General features: G+C 44.3%; 1 protein-coding gene across 1 annotated transcript in view; it reads right to left on the bottom strand.

Moving 5' to 3' along the window:
* Nucleotides 1-15,435, bottom strand: part of ERI2 (ERI1 exoribonuclease family member 2) — a 40,432-nt gene that overhangs the window by 23,778 nt on the left and 1,219 nt on the right. The window contains exon 2 of the mRNA XM_040356852.1: nucleotides 12,069-12,124. Within this exon, the coding sequence (XP_040212786.1) occupies nucleotides 12,069-12,091 (23 nt within the window). The 5' untranslated portion in view covers nucleotides 12,092-12,124. The remainder of the gene's footprint in view (nucleotides 1-12,068; nucleotides 12,125-15,435) is intronic.

The raw sequence follows: 15,435 nt of genomic DNA, 5'->3' as shown, positions 1-15,435 counted from the left end.
TTTCCGGGGACGGTAGCGTGAGCATGGAGGAGTGAGAGCGCGCTAATTCTGCATAGGTCCGTGGTGCACCTCGATAGGAGAGCGGAGGATTTGAAACCCCGACCAGCACTGGAGACGACAGACAGGGAGAGCGGCTTCCGTAGCGCCAGCTGAGAGCGGCTGCAGTAGCTTCACCTGAACAGCTGATGCCGCGGCGGGGAAGGAGAGCTGGAAGCTCGGGAAGCATACAGACGCCTAGTCACACGTACATAACGAGGTATATGACGGTGAGGAGGGAGAGCACAGAGCGGGCAGACGCTGGTGGATACAGCACTCTAAAAAGGAAATCCCTCATAGAAAGCTCCTACCAAGCCGCCGCTGTGACACTTGGAGTAGCGGCAGAGGTGAGAGCTGAAGGAAAAAGGCTGGACGCCGGAGCGGTGAGGTCCATAACATCTATAGCCCCAACTACAGCTCCAGGGGTTACAGCGCAGAGCTGGGAGACGCTGAGAGAGACAGTCGCAACAGGAAGCTCTACAGTACCCCCTGAGGTGGAGACAGAGACGGAGGAACAGCTCAGAGGAACCCCATACCCCTCTGCAGAGGTACAGATAGTATCAATAAGTAAAGCATTAACTGTACAAGATACACGAGACCTGGCAGGGGACTATATTGTAATGCCTATGGAAATACGTCCTGTAATAAAAACACTTGAAGCCAGGAGTGGGGGTATGGACAATAAAGTGGATAAATTAAAGCAGGATGATGGCCTGGTGGGGGGGAACATGCAGCCGGATCCCCAGAGGGCAGGAGGGATGACGGAGGTATGTGAGCAAGGGTTACCCCCTGATATGAAACAACTAAGTAGGCTTATCCAGGCCCTCCCATCAAAAGAGGACATACAAAAAATGCTGATGGATATAACTGGCATGTTGAAGGAGGAGATGGAGGAGGTGCGGGTAAGAGTATCCGCCGGTGAACAAAAAATATCGGTCTTAGAGAGCCAGCAAGCCACAGGGGACTGTAGATTGGAAGCACTGGAAAGAAAAGTCCAAATACAGCAACAGCAGCTGATCAGATTGCAATTAAAGACAGAAGAAGCTGACAATAGAAGCAGGAGAAACAATGTTCGCATAAGAGGCATACCGGAAAGCTGCGAGGGGCTGGCATTAAGGGAGGCTGTCCCAGCAATCTTTAATAAAATCTTAAAAAAAAGCCCAGGATCACCAATAGAGCTGGATAGAGTACATAGGATTCCCGCAGCAAGGAATCTGGATCAGAGTGACCCTCGAGATGTACTGTGTCGGATACATTTTTTTGGAATAAAGGAGGATATTATGAGGGAGACCTGGAAAGCTGGAGAGGTGGAATGGGAGGGGTCGAATATACAGTTGTTCCCAGATTTATGTTGGCAAACAAAGGCAAGACGCCGCTTGTTACGGCCGTTGCTTGAGCACATACGCTCCCAAGAGGCCACATACAGATGGGGGTACCCGCTGGCTATTAATATTAAAAGGGGTGGCAGAAATTTTAATCTAAGAGAACCATCACAGCTTCCAGCACTTTTTGAATTTCTTGGTACAATGCCCATAGAGGTACCAAACTGGTTGGACTTGACGCCAGCCGAGAGTGGCTTCGAAAGGATATGAGATGAGACGAGAATAACAGTGTGCATTCCCCCTTCCCTCTTCCTCAAGTCGCGGACCCTGGACCTCTCTCTCTCTTTTCTCCTTTCTCTAAGGGAAGGGTCCTTTTTCTTTTTTTTTTAGGACTCTTTTCCTTATATAAAAGTTTTTTCTGCTTTTTTTGAGAGAGATATCTCATATTTTGAGTAGAGAAGGGTAAAACCTGAAACCTGAAAGCTGGAAGTCGCTGGTTTTGGATTAGGAAACCCTTTTTCTTTTTTTCTTTTATCTCTTCTCACCCTTTAACCCGGAAAGGGCATAATTTTGTGATTTTCGCATAGATATTGAATAAGAAGTTCTATTGATGGCGTAATAATGATATGCAAGCGTTTTGGGTTTAAGAGTTGCGGATATGATTGGTCTTCTTGCCCACTGTAGGGAGGGAAGGGAAGGAAAGGGGGAGGGATGGGTGGGAATGGGTGGGAAGGAGGTGAGGGTTTGGTGTATTTTGGGGTTTGGGGGGGGAGGGGGAGGGATATCTATGGGTTTCTCTCCCATTTTTTAGGATTTTCTTGTTTGGGCGGTTGTAATTTTCTTTTTTGGGGGGGTTCATGTGTGGTATTTTTTTATGCAGGGGGGCGAGGATAAGGGGGGGGTGGATGGGTGGGTTAGGGCGGGGGGGGGATTAGGGGAGTTCACTATTTCACTATGACACTAATTCAATCATAAGGGGGGCCAACACTATATGATTAAGGTAGAAGGGATCCAGGGGTGCATGAGAGTAACCCCTCACAAGGGTACTAATTAGAGGGATATAGGGAATGTCCAGTATTATTTAGAGACACTAAAGACACTAAAGACAAGGGGTATATAAGGCCTTTATAGGGTCAATTCACAATTCACTGAAGTAACAGGGGGGGGGGGATAGGGAATGTTAAACCTGGAGGGAGGGAGAGGATGGGGGACTGGGATAGGAGGGTAGGGGGGGGGGGATCGATGGGCAAGGAGGGGGTAATAAGCAATCACCAAAGCGAATGAAAGGAGAGGACGGGATTAATGGGAGCTAAAGAGTGGAGGGAGGAGAGAGAGGGGGAAGAATGGGGGTGGAGGGGAACGTTATGTATAAAAAATTTATGTATAATATTGTATAATACTGTGATCATGGAGAAGCGGAGGTTGCTGTGGGTGGATGAGCGGGGGGGGGGGGCGGGGCGGGTGGTCAATTGGGGGGGGGGTATGCTCCCTCCAGCACCCGGTTCCTCCCCATTCCCTGTTTGGGCCCTACTCCTTCCCCACCGGATAGATTGGAGGAGGGGGGGGGGTTTACAAGAGATAATTAGATGAGGTGCACCCGGTCCTATGCGAAGGCGTGACTCGCCTCGGTGCTCATATACTGATCCCCATTTTTAGCGCCTCTCCTCCGTGTGGAGGGAAGTCAGAGACGCTAGGGGTTTTTTTTTTCCTAGGGGACTATTCGGTGCGGGCCTTTTTGTTCCGGTGGTTTTTTTTTTTTCTCTTTTTCCTCTATCTCTCCTCCTTTGCTCTCTCTCTCTCTTCGCGCGCACGGCGCTCCCTCCTCTCCCCGCCCCCTACTCCCCTTGTGGGACGGGCGTTCTCGCAACTGAGGGGACCGAGGGGAGCCTCCTCTCCCTCGATCCCCAGCTTAGGGGGAACACGGTAAAATTTAAAGGGAGAAGAGAGGAAAAAAAAAAAAAAGGGGGAAAATGTCAATCACAGTAATGTCCTATAATGTCAAAGGACTGAATAGTCCGGAGAAACGATCTAAACTAAGGGCAGAATTATGGAGAGCGAAGGCACAAATAGTATTTCTCCAAGAGACTCACTTTAAAAAAAACAAAACACCAAAACTAGAAAATTATAGATTCCCAAAGGTGTATCATAGTTCTTCAACTCTAACAAAAACAAAGGGAGTATCAATATTGCTCTCTAAAAATATCTCATGGAAAGAATTAAGCGTAATACAGGAAGAGGAAGGAAGGCTCCTTATTGTGAAAGGATACATTGACGACCGGAAGGTGACCCTGGTAAATGTATACTTGCCCAATGAGGGTCAAGTTGGGGCATTAGAGAGATACATAAACAGGATACAACAGAATATGGAGGGGATTTTAATAATGGCAGGAGACCTAAATATTGCCTTGGATCCAATTCTAGATACATCGAGGGGATCCTCACACCTGGCATACAGTAAACTAAGCAAAGCTAATAGACTCTTGCAAGAGATACAGGTAGTAGATTGTTGGAGAACCAATCATCCCTATGAGAAAGATTACACCTTCTTTTCAGCTAAATATAGAAGCTATTCTAGAATAGACTATATATTTATATCACAAAATTCCCTACAAAGTATAGAAGAGGCTTCCATTGGGTCATTTTCAATATCAGATCACGCACCGACAAAATGTACATTAAAATGGGGGAGTACTGAAGCACGGGAATGGCAATGGAAAATTAATGAGTCCCTTATAAAAGACCCAGAATATGAAGGAAAGATAATCCAGGAGATGAAGATGTTTTTTTCCAACAATGTTGCAGGAGAGGTGTCCCCAATGTGTATTTGGGAAACACATAAGTGTTTTGTTAGAGGAATCCTGATATCTTTGGGGTCCCATAGGAAACGTAAGACAGAAGCACAGATGGAAACCTTGCTAGGAGAAATTCGAAGATTGGAAAAAATGCATAAAAAATCATTAGCTATACAGGTAGAGAAGAAGTTGAGGAAGACACGAGAGGAACTGAACTTATTGCTAACGGATAAAGCAAAAGCATCGCTGAGAAGGTGTAGACAAGCTTTCTACGAATTTGGCAACAAACCAAGTAAAATGTTAGCAAGAGCTTTAGGAGAGGTAAGAGCGCAAAACCATATAGAGGGTATAAAATCAACAGGAGATAAGATAATAAAATCCCCACAGGAAATGGCGGAAGTATTTAGGAACTATTATGTGGATCTGTACCAGTTGAAGGGGGAGCAGGAGTCAGAAAAAACTGGGGAGAGGGAGAGAAAAATAAAAGAGTATATAGAGAAGTCGGAAATGCCAAAGCTATCAGAAGAAATAGGAAGAAGTTTAGAAAACCCAATAACAGCGGAAGAAGTTAAAAATACGCTAAAGCAGTTAAAACCAGGTAAAGCCCCAGGACCAGACGGTTTCAACCTCCTGTACTATAAGACATATGTAGAAGAACTGATGCCGAGATTCTTAGATGCATTTAATTCGATACGGGAGGGACAGGAGATGCCAGAGGAAACTCTAATGGCACACATAGCGGTCATAAAGAAAGAGGGTAAAGACCCAGCGCAATGTGCCAACTATCGCCCAATTTCATTGCTGAATGTCGATCTAAAAATCTTTGCAAAGATTCTTGCTAATAGAATAATACCATACATTCCTGGGCTGGTACACCAAGATCAGGTGGGCTTCACGCCAGGAAGAGAAGGCAGGGAAAACACCCAAAGAGTAATAAATGCTATCCACCTCTCGCAGACATATAAAATGCCCTTAGTACTAGTATCTACCGATGCTGAAAAAGCATTCGATAGGGTAGATTGGAAATTTTTAAAAGCAATTATACAACATATAGGTCTGCGAGAGGGGATGCAAAGATGGATCACGAGCCTTTATTCCAGACCCAAAGCGAAAATTAAGATAAACAGCATGATGTCCAAACCCTTCGAAATACGAAACGGAACGCGGCAGGGATGCCCCTTGTCACCATTGATTTTTATTTTGACGTTAGAACCTTTTTTGAGGACAATAAGATTATGTACAGATATTAGAGGTATAAAAGCGAAGGGGGGAGAACAGAAACTAGCGGCATTTGCTGATGACTTAATGTTTTTTGTCTCGGAACCAGCACTATCTCTACCCCCACTGTTAGCTGAGATAGATAAGTATGGCAAACTTTCAAATTTCAGGGTGAACTACAACAAATCGGAAGCGATGGGGGTAGAGATAAGCATTATACAACAACAACAATTGACTAACTTTTTCCCATTTAGATGGACAAACTCGCATATAGGTTACCTGGGGACTAATATTCCAAAGAAATTAAGCAGAATACATGAGTTAAACCTAGCACCTTTGGTAAGACAATTGAAAAAGGACCTACAGAAATGGGATAAGGAGGTGTTTACCTGGTTTGGTAGGATAAACATTATTAAGATGAATGCAATGCCGAGAGTGCTATATTTATTACAGACACTACCAACAAAAATATCTCAGGGAGTCCTCAAAGAAATCAGAGGGAAGTTTGTAGGATTCATATGGGCAGGGAAACCAGCTAGAGTAAGAAGAGATATCCTTACATTATCTAAGGAAAAGGGGGGAGTAGGATTTCCAGACCCGCTAGCCTACTACGAGGCAGTACATTTATCGAGAGTGCTAGACTGGTGTGTAAGGCCAAAAAATAAACCTTGGATTCTACTAGAACAAGAAGTGACAGAGATTCCACTGGAGGGACTAATATGGCTCTCGAAATCGGTGATACCTCAGACAGTGAAAAGACATCCGATGATAGGGACGACAATTAACATTGTGAAAAAAATATTTAAAAACGTAACAGATGAAAACGGAGCGAACCCGATGACTCCAATCCTAGGGAACCCAGCGTTTGTACCGGGTATGAAGGACTTAGGGTTCGCGAATTTAAAAAATAGCGGACAAACCAGACTGATACATTTCCAGAGAGAGAATCGGATAATGACAAAGGAAGAAATAGAAAGAGATTTATCAGAGTACATTGATCCCTACAGGAGGAGACAGTTAGGGGGATTTCTTCGATCTATACGGGGACATATTAGGATGAGAGAAATACCAACAGAGTTCGAGAAAATGTGTCTTAGGGGAGAATCGGTGAGGCATTCACTTTCCATATTCTACTCCTTGATAAATGAAATGAAAGCACCGCGGGAGATAGGCTTTATTCAGAAGTGGGAAACAGACTTAGGAGTTAGATTTACGGAAATTCAGATTTACGGAAATTCAGAAAAAAAAAATCTTCCAATTTAACCATAAAGCATCAATAGCGTCCAAATTTCAAGAAGGAGGATATAAGATACTGAGCCGATGGTATAGGACACCGGAGGTATTAAACCAGATTTACCCTCAGGTGTCAAATACCTGCTGGCGATGTCAAAAAGAAGAGGGAACACTCTTACATATTTTTTGGAACTGTGAGGGGGTTAAAGATTTCTGGAAAATGGTATCTGAAGTGATAGAAGAAATAACGGAGACAGCACTAGGAGAGGAACCGGCGACTTATCTGCTATTAGACATACCTATGTCAATAGAGAAATACAAAAGATCCCTTGTGAGACATTTAGTGGTTACAGCTAGATCGTGTATCCCGATACTTTGGAAGAGCACATGCTATCCAAGTAAGGCACAATGGCTAGCTAAAATCAAGGAAATGCAATGCATGGAGAACCTTACGGCATCTCTAGGGGAGAGGGAGGAGATAGTGAGGGAGACATGGGAACCCTATGTGAGATGGGAGCGGGGAGAGGACTAGGGAGGGATGACGGGGTGTGGGAGGAGGGGGAAAGGAGAGAGAGGGAGGTTTTTTTTTTTTTTTTTTTTTTTTCTGTTTGGTGTTTTTTTTGGGTGTTTTTTCTCTAAGCCCGGAAGAAGAGCTTGGGGGCAAGGGGGGGAGGGGGGGGATGTGAGGTTTTGAACCAGGGGAGAACACGAGTAAGGGGACGATACGATAGGATGAAGTGGGATAGAAAGGAATAACAGTTCTTGGAAATGCAAGAAACACAGCAATAGAAAACTGTTTATATTGTGTGTATTGATACTAAACTGAGTTCAAGACAATGTAAAGGTGAAAAATGTAAAATAAAGAATATATAAAAAAAATGTTTTGGCTGTGCCATTACCTTGGTCCTGTAAAACAGCTAGGGGGTAATCATTTGTAGCAATACATGAAGGGCTGGTTCATACTTTGTGCACGTTACAACATTTTTTTTTAACCATTAAGAAAGTGTCAGTCCTGACTGGCACCGTTTACATTTTATTTTATTTTTTTAAACTTTAATTAAATGTGTGACATTTGCCTCATTTCTATGCACTGCAGTGTCTGTTAAAACGCAGGGAGAAACAGCTCACCCTAAACCTTCCTTCAGGTGTGAACAGGCACATGGGGAGGTGACAAGTTTAATGCTAGTTAGGTGTAAGCTGGAATTCCTTAAGACTCCCTAGTTACATTCTTGTAGTGCATTTGTGTTCTGTGTGCCCTTGAGGAGATGCGTCTCTGCACAGGTGTTATATGGTCCGTTCACACTATGTGCTGTCACTGGCATTTTTTTGCACTGGATAAAACGCCAGTCACCGCCCCTCCTAACACCTATGCGAACTATTATTTTTTAAATAAAATAAATATACAGTGCTTTAAAAAAGTATTTATATCCCTTGAAATGTTTCACATTTTGTCATGTTACCAGAAATGTAAACGTACTTTATTGGGATTTTATGCGATAGGTCAACACAAAGTGGCACATAATTATGTGGAATTAAAGGGGAAATGGTTTTATTTTTTTTACAAATACATAAATATATGGCGTACATTTGTATTCAGCCCCCTTTACTCCGGTACCCCTAACTAAAATCTAGTGAAACCAATTGCCTTCAGAAGTCACCTAATTAGTAAGTAGAGTCCACCTGCATGTAATTTAACCACTTGCTTACTGGGCACATAAATCCCCTTCGTTCCCAGGCGAAATTTCAGCTTACGGCACTGCGTCGATTTAACTGACATTTGCGCGGTCGTGCGACGTGGCTCCCAAACAAAATTGACGTCCTTTTTTGCCCACAAATAGAACTTTATTTTGGTGGTATTTGATCACCTCTGCGTTTTTTTTTTTTTGCGCTATAAACAAAAAAAGAGCGACAATTAAAAAAAATATATATATATTTTTTTACTTGTTGCTATAATAAATATCCCAATTTTTTTTAAAAAAAAAAAACATTTTTTTTTCTCAGTTAAGGCCGATACGTATTTTTCGTCGTGTTTTTGTAAAAAAAAAAAAATCGCAATAAGCGACTGGTTTGCGCGAAAGTTATAGCGCCTACAAAATAGGGGACAGAATTATGATTTTTTTTTTATTATTTTTTTTTTTTTTTACTAGTAATGGCGGCGATCTGCGATTTTTATTGGGACTGCGACGTTATGGCGGACACATCGGACACTTTTGACACAAATTTGGCGCCATTCACATTTATACAGCGATCAGTGCTATAAAAATGCACTAATTACTGAGTAAATGTGACTGGCAGTGAAGGGGTTAACACTAGGGGGTGAGGAAGGGGTTAAATGTGTAGCCTGGGTGTGTTCTAACTGTGTGGGGTGACCGGGGGAGGTGACCGATGCTGTGTCTCTATGTACAAGAGACACAGATCGGTCTCCTCTCCTCTGACAGCACGTGGAGCTCTGTGTTTACACACAGAGCTCCACGTCCCTGCTGTCTTACCGACGATCGCGTGTACCCGGCGGACATCGCGGCCGCCAGGTACACGCATCGGCTCCCGAGCGATGCGCCGGGACAGTGTTTACCCGCTGTGCGCCCCCCAGTGGCGCGCGGGTAATGCTTTCAAATGACGTCCAAAGACGTCCAGTTGGCACTTGAGAGCCGCGCTGTTGACGTATTTTGTCAATAGCGCGGGTCTCAAGTGGTTAATCTCAGTAAAAAAAAAACCACGGCTGTTCTGTGAAGCCCTCAGATGTTTGTTAGAGAACTTTAGTGAACAAACAGCATTATGAATACCAAGGAACACACCAGACAGGTCAGGGATAAAGTTAAGAGGTTTAAAGCAAAATTAGGTTAAAAAAAATATATATATATTAAAAAAAAAAAAAAAAAACCCACACACACAACATCCCAAGCTTTGGACAACTCACAGAGCACTGTTCAATCCATCATCAGAAAATGGAACGAGTATGGCACAACTGCACACCTACCAAGACATTGCTGTCCACCTTAACTGACAGGCCGGACAAGGAGAGCATTAATCAGAGAAGCCAGACAAGAGGCCCATGGCAACTCTGGAGGAGCTGCAGAGATCCACATCCACAGGTGGGAGAATCTGTTCACAAGACAACTATTAGCCGTGCAATCCACAGATCTGGCCTTTATGTAAGAGTGACAAGAAGAAAGCCATAGGAAGTCCCATTTACAGTTTGCGAGAAACCATATGGAGGACACAGCAAACATGTGGAAGAAGGTGCTCTGGTCAGATGAGACCAAAATGTAGCTTTTTGGCCTAAAAGCAAAACGCATTGTGTGGCGGAAAAGGAACACTGCACATCACCCTAAACCCCACCCAACGGAGGAGAACAGTTTTAAGGCTAGTTAGGTATAGGTTGAAATTCCACTTTAAAGCAGAGTTCCACTCAAAAGTGGAACTTCCGCTCATTTGTCTCCTCCCCCCTCCAGTACCACATTTGGCACCTTATCTTGCTCCCACTTCCGGGAGCCCGGGCTGCTGTGAATTAAGTCACAGCTTGGCTCCCTCCTCCTCCGGGCCAGTAGGAGAGCGCAGCCGTGCCTCGTGCATGCGCAGTAGGGACCTGGTGTAAAGCCGTAATGCTACACTGCCGTGTTACTTTATCCGCAACGGCAGTACCCGACAGCTGATTGAAACATCAGCTGCGGTGCCGACATCGCTGGACTCCAGGACAGGTAAGTGTCCTAATATTAAAAGTCTGCAGCTGCAGTATGTGTAGCTGCTGGCTTTTACATTTTTGCAGGGGTGGGCAGACCTCTTTAAATAAAACCCTTTTCCCATATTAGCTTCCTGAAATACCCTGTACAGTAGGCTGGGAGAGGAAGGTTGGCATTTTTGGCCAACCAGTTCTAACATATGCACAGTGCTGTCAGCCTTGGTGCTGACAAGAGAGTCAAGCATAAAAGATCTCACTGTGCAGCTGCACCTTTATATTCCAGTCAGAGACTGGAGAGAAGAAGTGGTGGCCAAGAAAGACCTCCGCAGCCTTTTTTTTTGGTCACCTTTTAGAAGAAATTAATACTGTTCCCAGGATTTAATGGGGGGAGAGTTTTTGAACTGTGTGGACACATGATATTTACAGCTATAGTAAAGGAGGGAAAGACCTTTGTAAACTGAAGTCCAATTTGGTTAACATGGACTGCTGCAAGCTGTACATTATCACTGTTTCTTTTCAGTTATTTTTTCAGAAAACATATCTGGCCTCCCAGAGTAAAACCGCCTAAGCACATTGGCCCGGATTCACAAAGCACTTACGCCGACGTATCTCGAGATACGCCGTGTAAGTATGCGCCATCATATCTATGCGCCGTGCCCATAAACTGAGATACACCTGAAAATAGGCTTCATCCGACCGACGTAACTTTCCTACGCCGACGTATCGTGGGCGCATATTTACGCTGGGCGCATTTGCCGCTCCCATTGATTTTCTATGCACATATGCAAATGAGGGAGATACGCCGATTCACGAACGTACTTGCGCCCGGCGAATATACGCGGTTTGCGTAAGTCGTACGTCCGGCGTAAAGTTATTCCCCATATGGGAGGCGCAACCCATGCAAAGGTATGGACCAGGGAACACAAGCCGTCGTATCTTTTGTCATTTACGTTGTACGTGAATATGACTAGGTGTATGAGCGTAAAATGAAGGATGGATGGCCGCACTCCAAACCAAACAGGTTGTCTTTATTTAAACGAACAGCAAAACATACCAGATCACAGCAACAGAAACAGGAGGATAACCGACGTTTCGCACTGACTTAGTGCTTATTCATTCAGCCATGAATAAGCACTAAGTCAGTGCGAAACGTCGGTTATCCTCCTGTTTCTGTTGCTGTGATCTGGTATGTTTTGCTGTTCGTTTAAATAAAGACAACCTGTTTGGTTTGGAGTGCGGCCATCCATCCTTCATTTTACGCTCATGCTTGCCTAGTGCACTGCCAGCACCCTTGGAATCCTACACCTGTGTATGACCCTATAGCAGACCCACCTTGAGCGGTGATTTTCCTTCTTCTATGACTAGGTGTAGGTTACGTTAACGTCGTAGGCAGTGATCCGTCGTATCTTAGGGAGTAGTTCCGACGTGATTCTGCGCATGCGCACTGGGATGCGGCCACGGGACGGCGCATGCGCTGTTCATTTTAAGTACTTCTATGGCGCTTGCCCCATCATTTGCATGGGGTCACGCCTCATTAGCATGGCTCACGCCCACTTCCACCTACGCTGGCTTACGCAGAGGAAACCCAGCGTATCTTCAAGAGCGAGTGGGAGCAAGTGCTTTGTGAATCCAGTGCTTGCCTCTGTGCGCTGCGCCGGCGTAGCGTATATTAGATACGCTATGCCCGCATAAATATGCGCCGATGTATGTGAATCTGGGCCATTGTTTCTCATTTTTAAAGCATTCTAACATCAGTAAAATGCAGTAATAAAATTGCTCAGAACTTACTTTGCAAGCTGTTTTGTAGTCATTTCTGTATTCCATGCACCTTAAAAATCCTGGAGCTACAAGAGGAAAAAAAAAAAAAAAAAGACATTTTTTAATAACATCAAACATGGTCAAAGTTGAAAGATGCAACAACTATCGGCGTTGAGCCGTTTCCTTTAAATAGCTTGGAGCTCTGCAATTGGCAAAGTTTCTGCTTCCTGGAGAGCTCTAGCTATGACTCTGCAGGGGACATGTTCAAACTCTGCAGAGAGACTGCTGCTTCCACAGAGAACAAGGATTCCTCTCTGCAACATGCTGGCTGGGGACAGGCTTTTCTACTGCAGCTTCCTGTGATGGAGTAACACCACAGCAATGAGAATTAAAAACCAGGCGATGTTTTTCACTCCATCACAGGAAACTGCAGTAGAAAAGACTGTCCTCAGCCAGTGTTCTAAAATTTGAAGGCCTCCTTTACATTTAGACCCCTTTCACACGGAGGAGTTTTTTTAGGCAGTACAGCGCTAAAAATAGCGCTGCTATACCGCCTGAAAAACTCCTGCACTGCATACTCAATGTGAAAGCCCGAGGGCTTTCACACTGAGGCGATGCGCTGGCGGGAGAGAAAAAATCTCCTGCCAGTAGCATCTTTGCGTGTATACCGCTCCTTCCCATTTAAAACAATGGGAAACCGCGGCAATACCGCCCGCAATGCGCCTCTGCAGAGGCGCATTGCGGGCGGTATTAACCCTTTATCGGCCTCTAGCGGGAGTTAATATCGCACCGATAGCGGCCGAATCCCGCGGCAAATCCGACGGTATATCACTGCTATTTTTAGCGGCGCTATACCGCCACCGCCCCAGTGTGAAAGGGGCCTAAGATGCGTTTAGAACATGTTTGCATTGTGATTAAGTTTTCCAGGTGCCTCCTTTGTGTTGCTTTTCTATTGTATGGATTCTTGTACCATCTCAGCTAATAACGCTTTTCAAGGCCTTGTTTACACATGTGTTTGAGGGGGCTGTTAACCCCAATGGTTGAGCTGCATTTGAGCCCCTCAACCGAGGCTGTTTACTTCACTGGGTATATGTGAGGGATTACATCCAAAATTAAGGCAGTTCTAAAGGCAAAGGGGGGGTCCAACCTGGTACTAGCAAGGTTTACCTAAAAATGTGGCTGGCGAGTGTATATTTCAAGTCTACATTGGACTGAGCGACCACTTCACTGAGAAGAAAATTCTTGATGCCCTTCAGTCTGGATTTCACCCACACGCTACAGAAACTGCTCTCCTAAAACTCACAAGTTAATAACCAACAGGCAAAACCAATGGACTGTACGCCAACTCCTGGACCTCTCGGCTGCCTTTGACACAGTGGACCGCCCCTCCCCCTCAAAAAACACTTGACTCCTTCGGTCTTCGCTACTGTACTCGTCGCTGGTTCTCATCCTACCTATCCCACCGCCCTTAACTATCACTTACAACTCTCCTTGCTGTTACTTTCTCCATTGTGTCCCCCCAAGGTTCTGTTCTTTAACCTCTCCTATTCTCTATCTACACCTCCTCTCTGGGTCCCATGGCTTGCAATCCCATTTTATTCTCCTCACACATCACTAGTATAACAGACAGATCAGCCTGGATCTCACACCACTTCCTCCAACTCAATCCATCCAAAACTGAGCTCATAATATTTCCTCCCCCACGTGCCACTTCCCCCTGACTTCTCTGTCAAGATCAATGGCACCAATATCAACCCATCCGCATGCCAAGGTCCTTTCAGCCCCACATACGAATCTTGCTGCCTCAACCTCCGAAACATCTTCAAAATATGCCCCTTCCTAACCAATGACACTACAAAGCTTCTAATGAACTCTCTGGTCATCTATTGCCTCACCAACTGCAACTCTCTCCTCATTGGATTTCCTTTACATAGGCTATCCACCCTTCTGTCCATCATGAGTGATGCTGCCAGACTCATCCACCTTACCTGCTACCATTACTTTGTCGATCCCTCCACTGGCTTCTGCTCTAATTCAAAATACTAACAGCTTATAAGGGCATCCACAGCTCTGCCCTCAGCTACATCACTAGGATTAAGCACCAAGCATGGTGTGAAACACATTAGCTGTATGGACTGTCATTTTTTAAGATTTTTTGTGTTTAAATTATTTTTATTGTTTTCACATAAATAGAAAAAAACTTTACATACTTTCTTAAAAAACATTTTTAAAATCATCACCATTATAAAATTCACAAGTTCTTCATACATATAACATTAACATATACAAACTACATGTTACAAAAATACAAAAAAACATTTGTGTGGGTACAGAGCTAGGTCCATCCTTATAATACTACCTCTATAATGATGTTCTTTAAGCTAGGGCACATTCCCCTCTTCTCTCCCCCTCCCCCCCCCTCAATGAACCCTAAAGAAAAAAAAAAGAAAGACAAAAAAGTGAAAAATGGAGCAGGAGCGAGGGGGTTTTATCCAGGTACTTCCATATAGTCTGTACCTGCTCCCTCACCTGCACCCAACCCATTCCTTCATATATATATATATACCCAAGTGTCTCTTGTCATCAAACCAAGAGAGGAAGAAAAAAAAAAAAAAAGGGGGGGGTTTGAAAATCGCCCCCCTCCCTTTCTTCCCTCCAAACCCTGGGGAGATTATCCCTTTTATAATATAACCCATACCTATCCCTGTGTCCATATATGTGTCATTACTTTTTAAGGAAGTGTCTCTCTATTATTTCATATTGTGCAAAAAAAAAAAAGGGAAAAAAGGGGGGGGGAGAGGGACCAAGAGGAGGAAGGAAGGGAGTGAGAGAAAAAGACAAAAAAAAAAAAAAGGGGGGATTTCTTTCCCTTTCTAAGTACCAGCCCTCGAATTCTCTTCTCTCCCCATAATCTCCAGATAAATCTGGGATTGCTTAAAATTTGTCCATTTTCCCCAAATTTCTTGGAATTTTATTTCTGCCTCTTCTTGAAAGCTTATTAACTCCTCCATTACTCTTATTTTATCTATCTCACTAAACCAATCTTTTATCCTTGGGGGATCCTTAATTCTCCAATATCTCAGGATTAATGCTTTCGCTGCATTTAATAGAAATGGGGTAAGGGATGCTCTATATTCTTTTTTAAGATTTTTTGGATTCAAAGGTGATTTCATTGGAGTACGGCCATCCAGACATCTTTTCTTTACTCCAGACTTTCTGCTACATGCAGGGCCAGCACCCTTTGCTTGTCCAGTGGAGGTGGACCTTTAAGGGTGAAAGCCTTGGGCGGTGTACTACTTTACATCACCAACCCAATCATTCTCTTTGTTCTTAAGAGCTCCTGCTCTGTCCTCAGATCCCTGCCTCTAGGACTTCACCTGAGCCTCTCCCATCCTCT

The sequence above is a fragment of the Rana temporaria genome, chromosome 6 (genome assembly GCF_905171775.1).
Source record: "Rana temporaria chromosome 6, aRanTem1.1, whole genome shotgun sequence".
In the NCBI taxonomy this organism is placed as follows: domain Eukaryota; kingdom Metazoa; phylum Chordata; class Amphibia; order Anura; family Ranidae; genus Rana; species Rana temporaria.
This window is presented reverse-complemented; position numbering and strand designations above follow the sequence as displayed.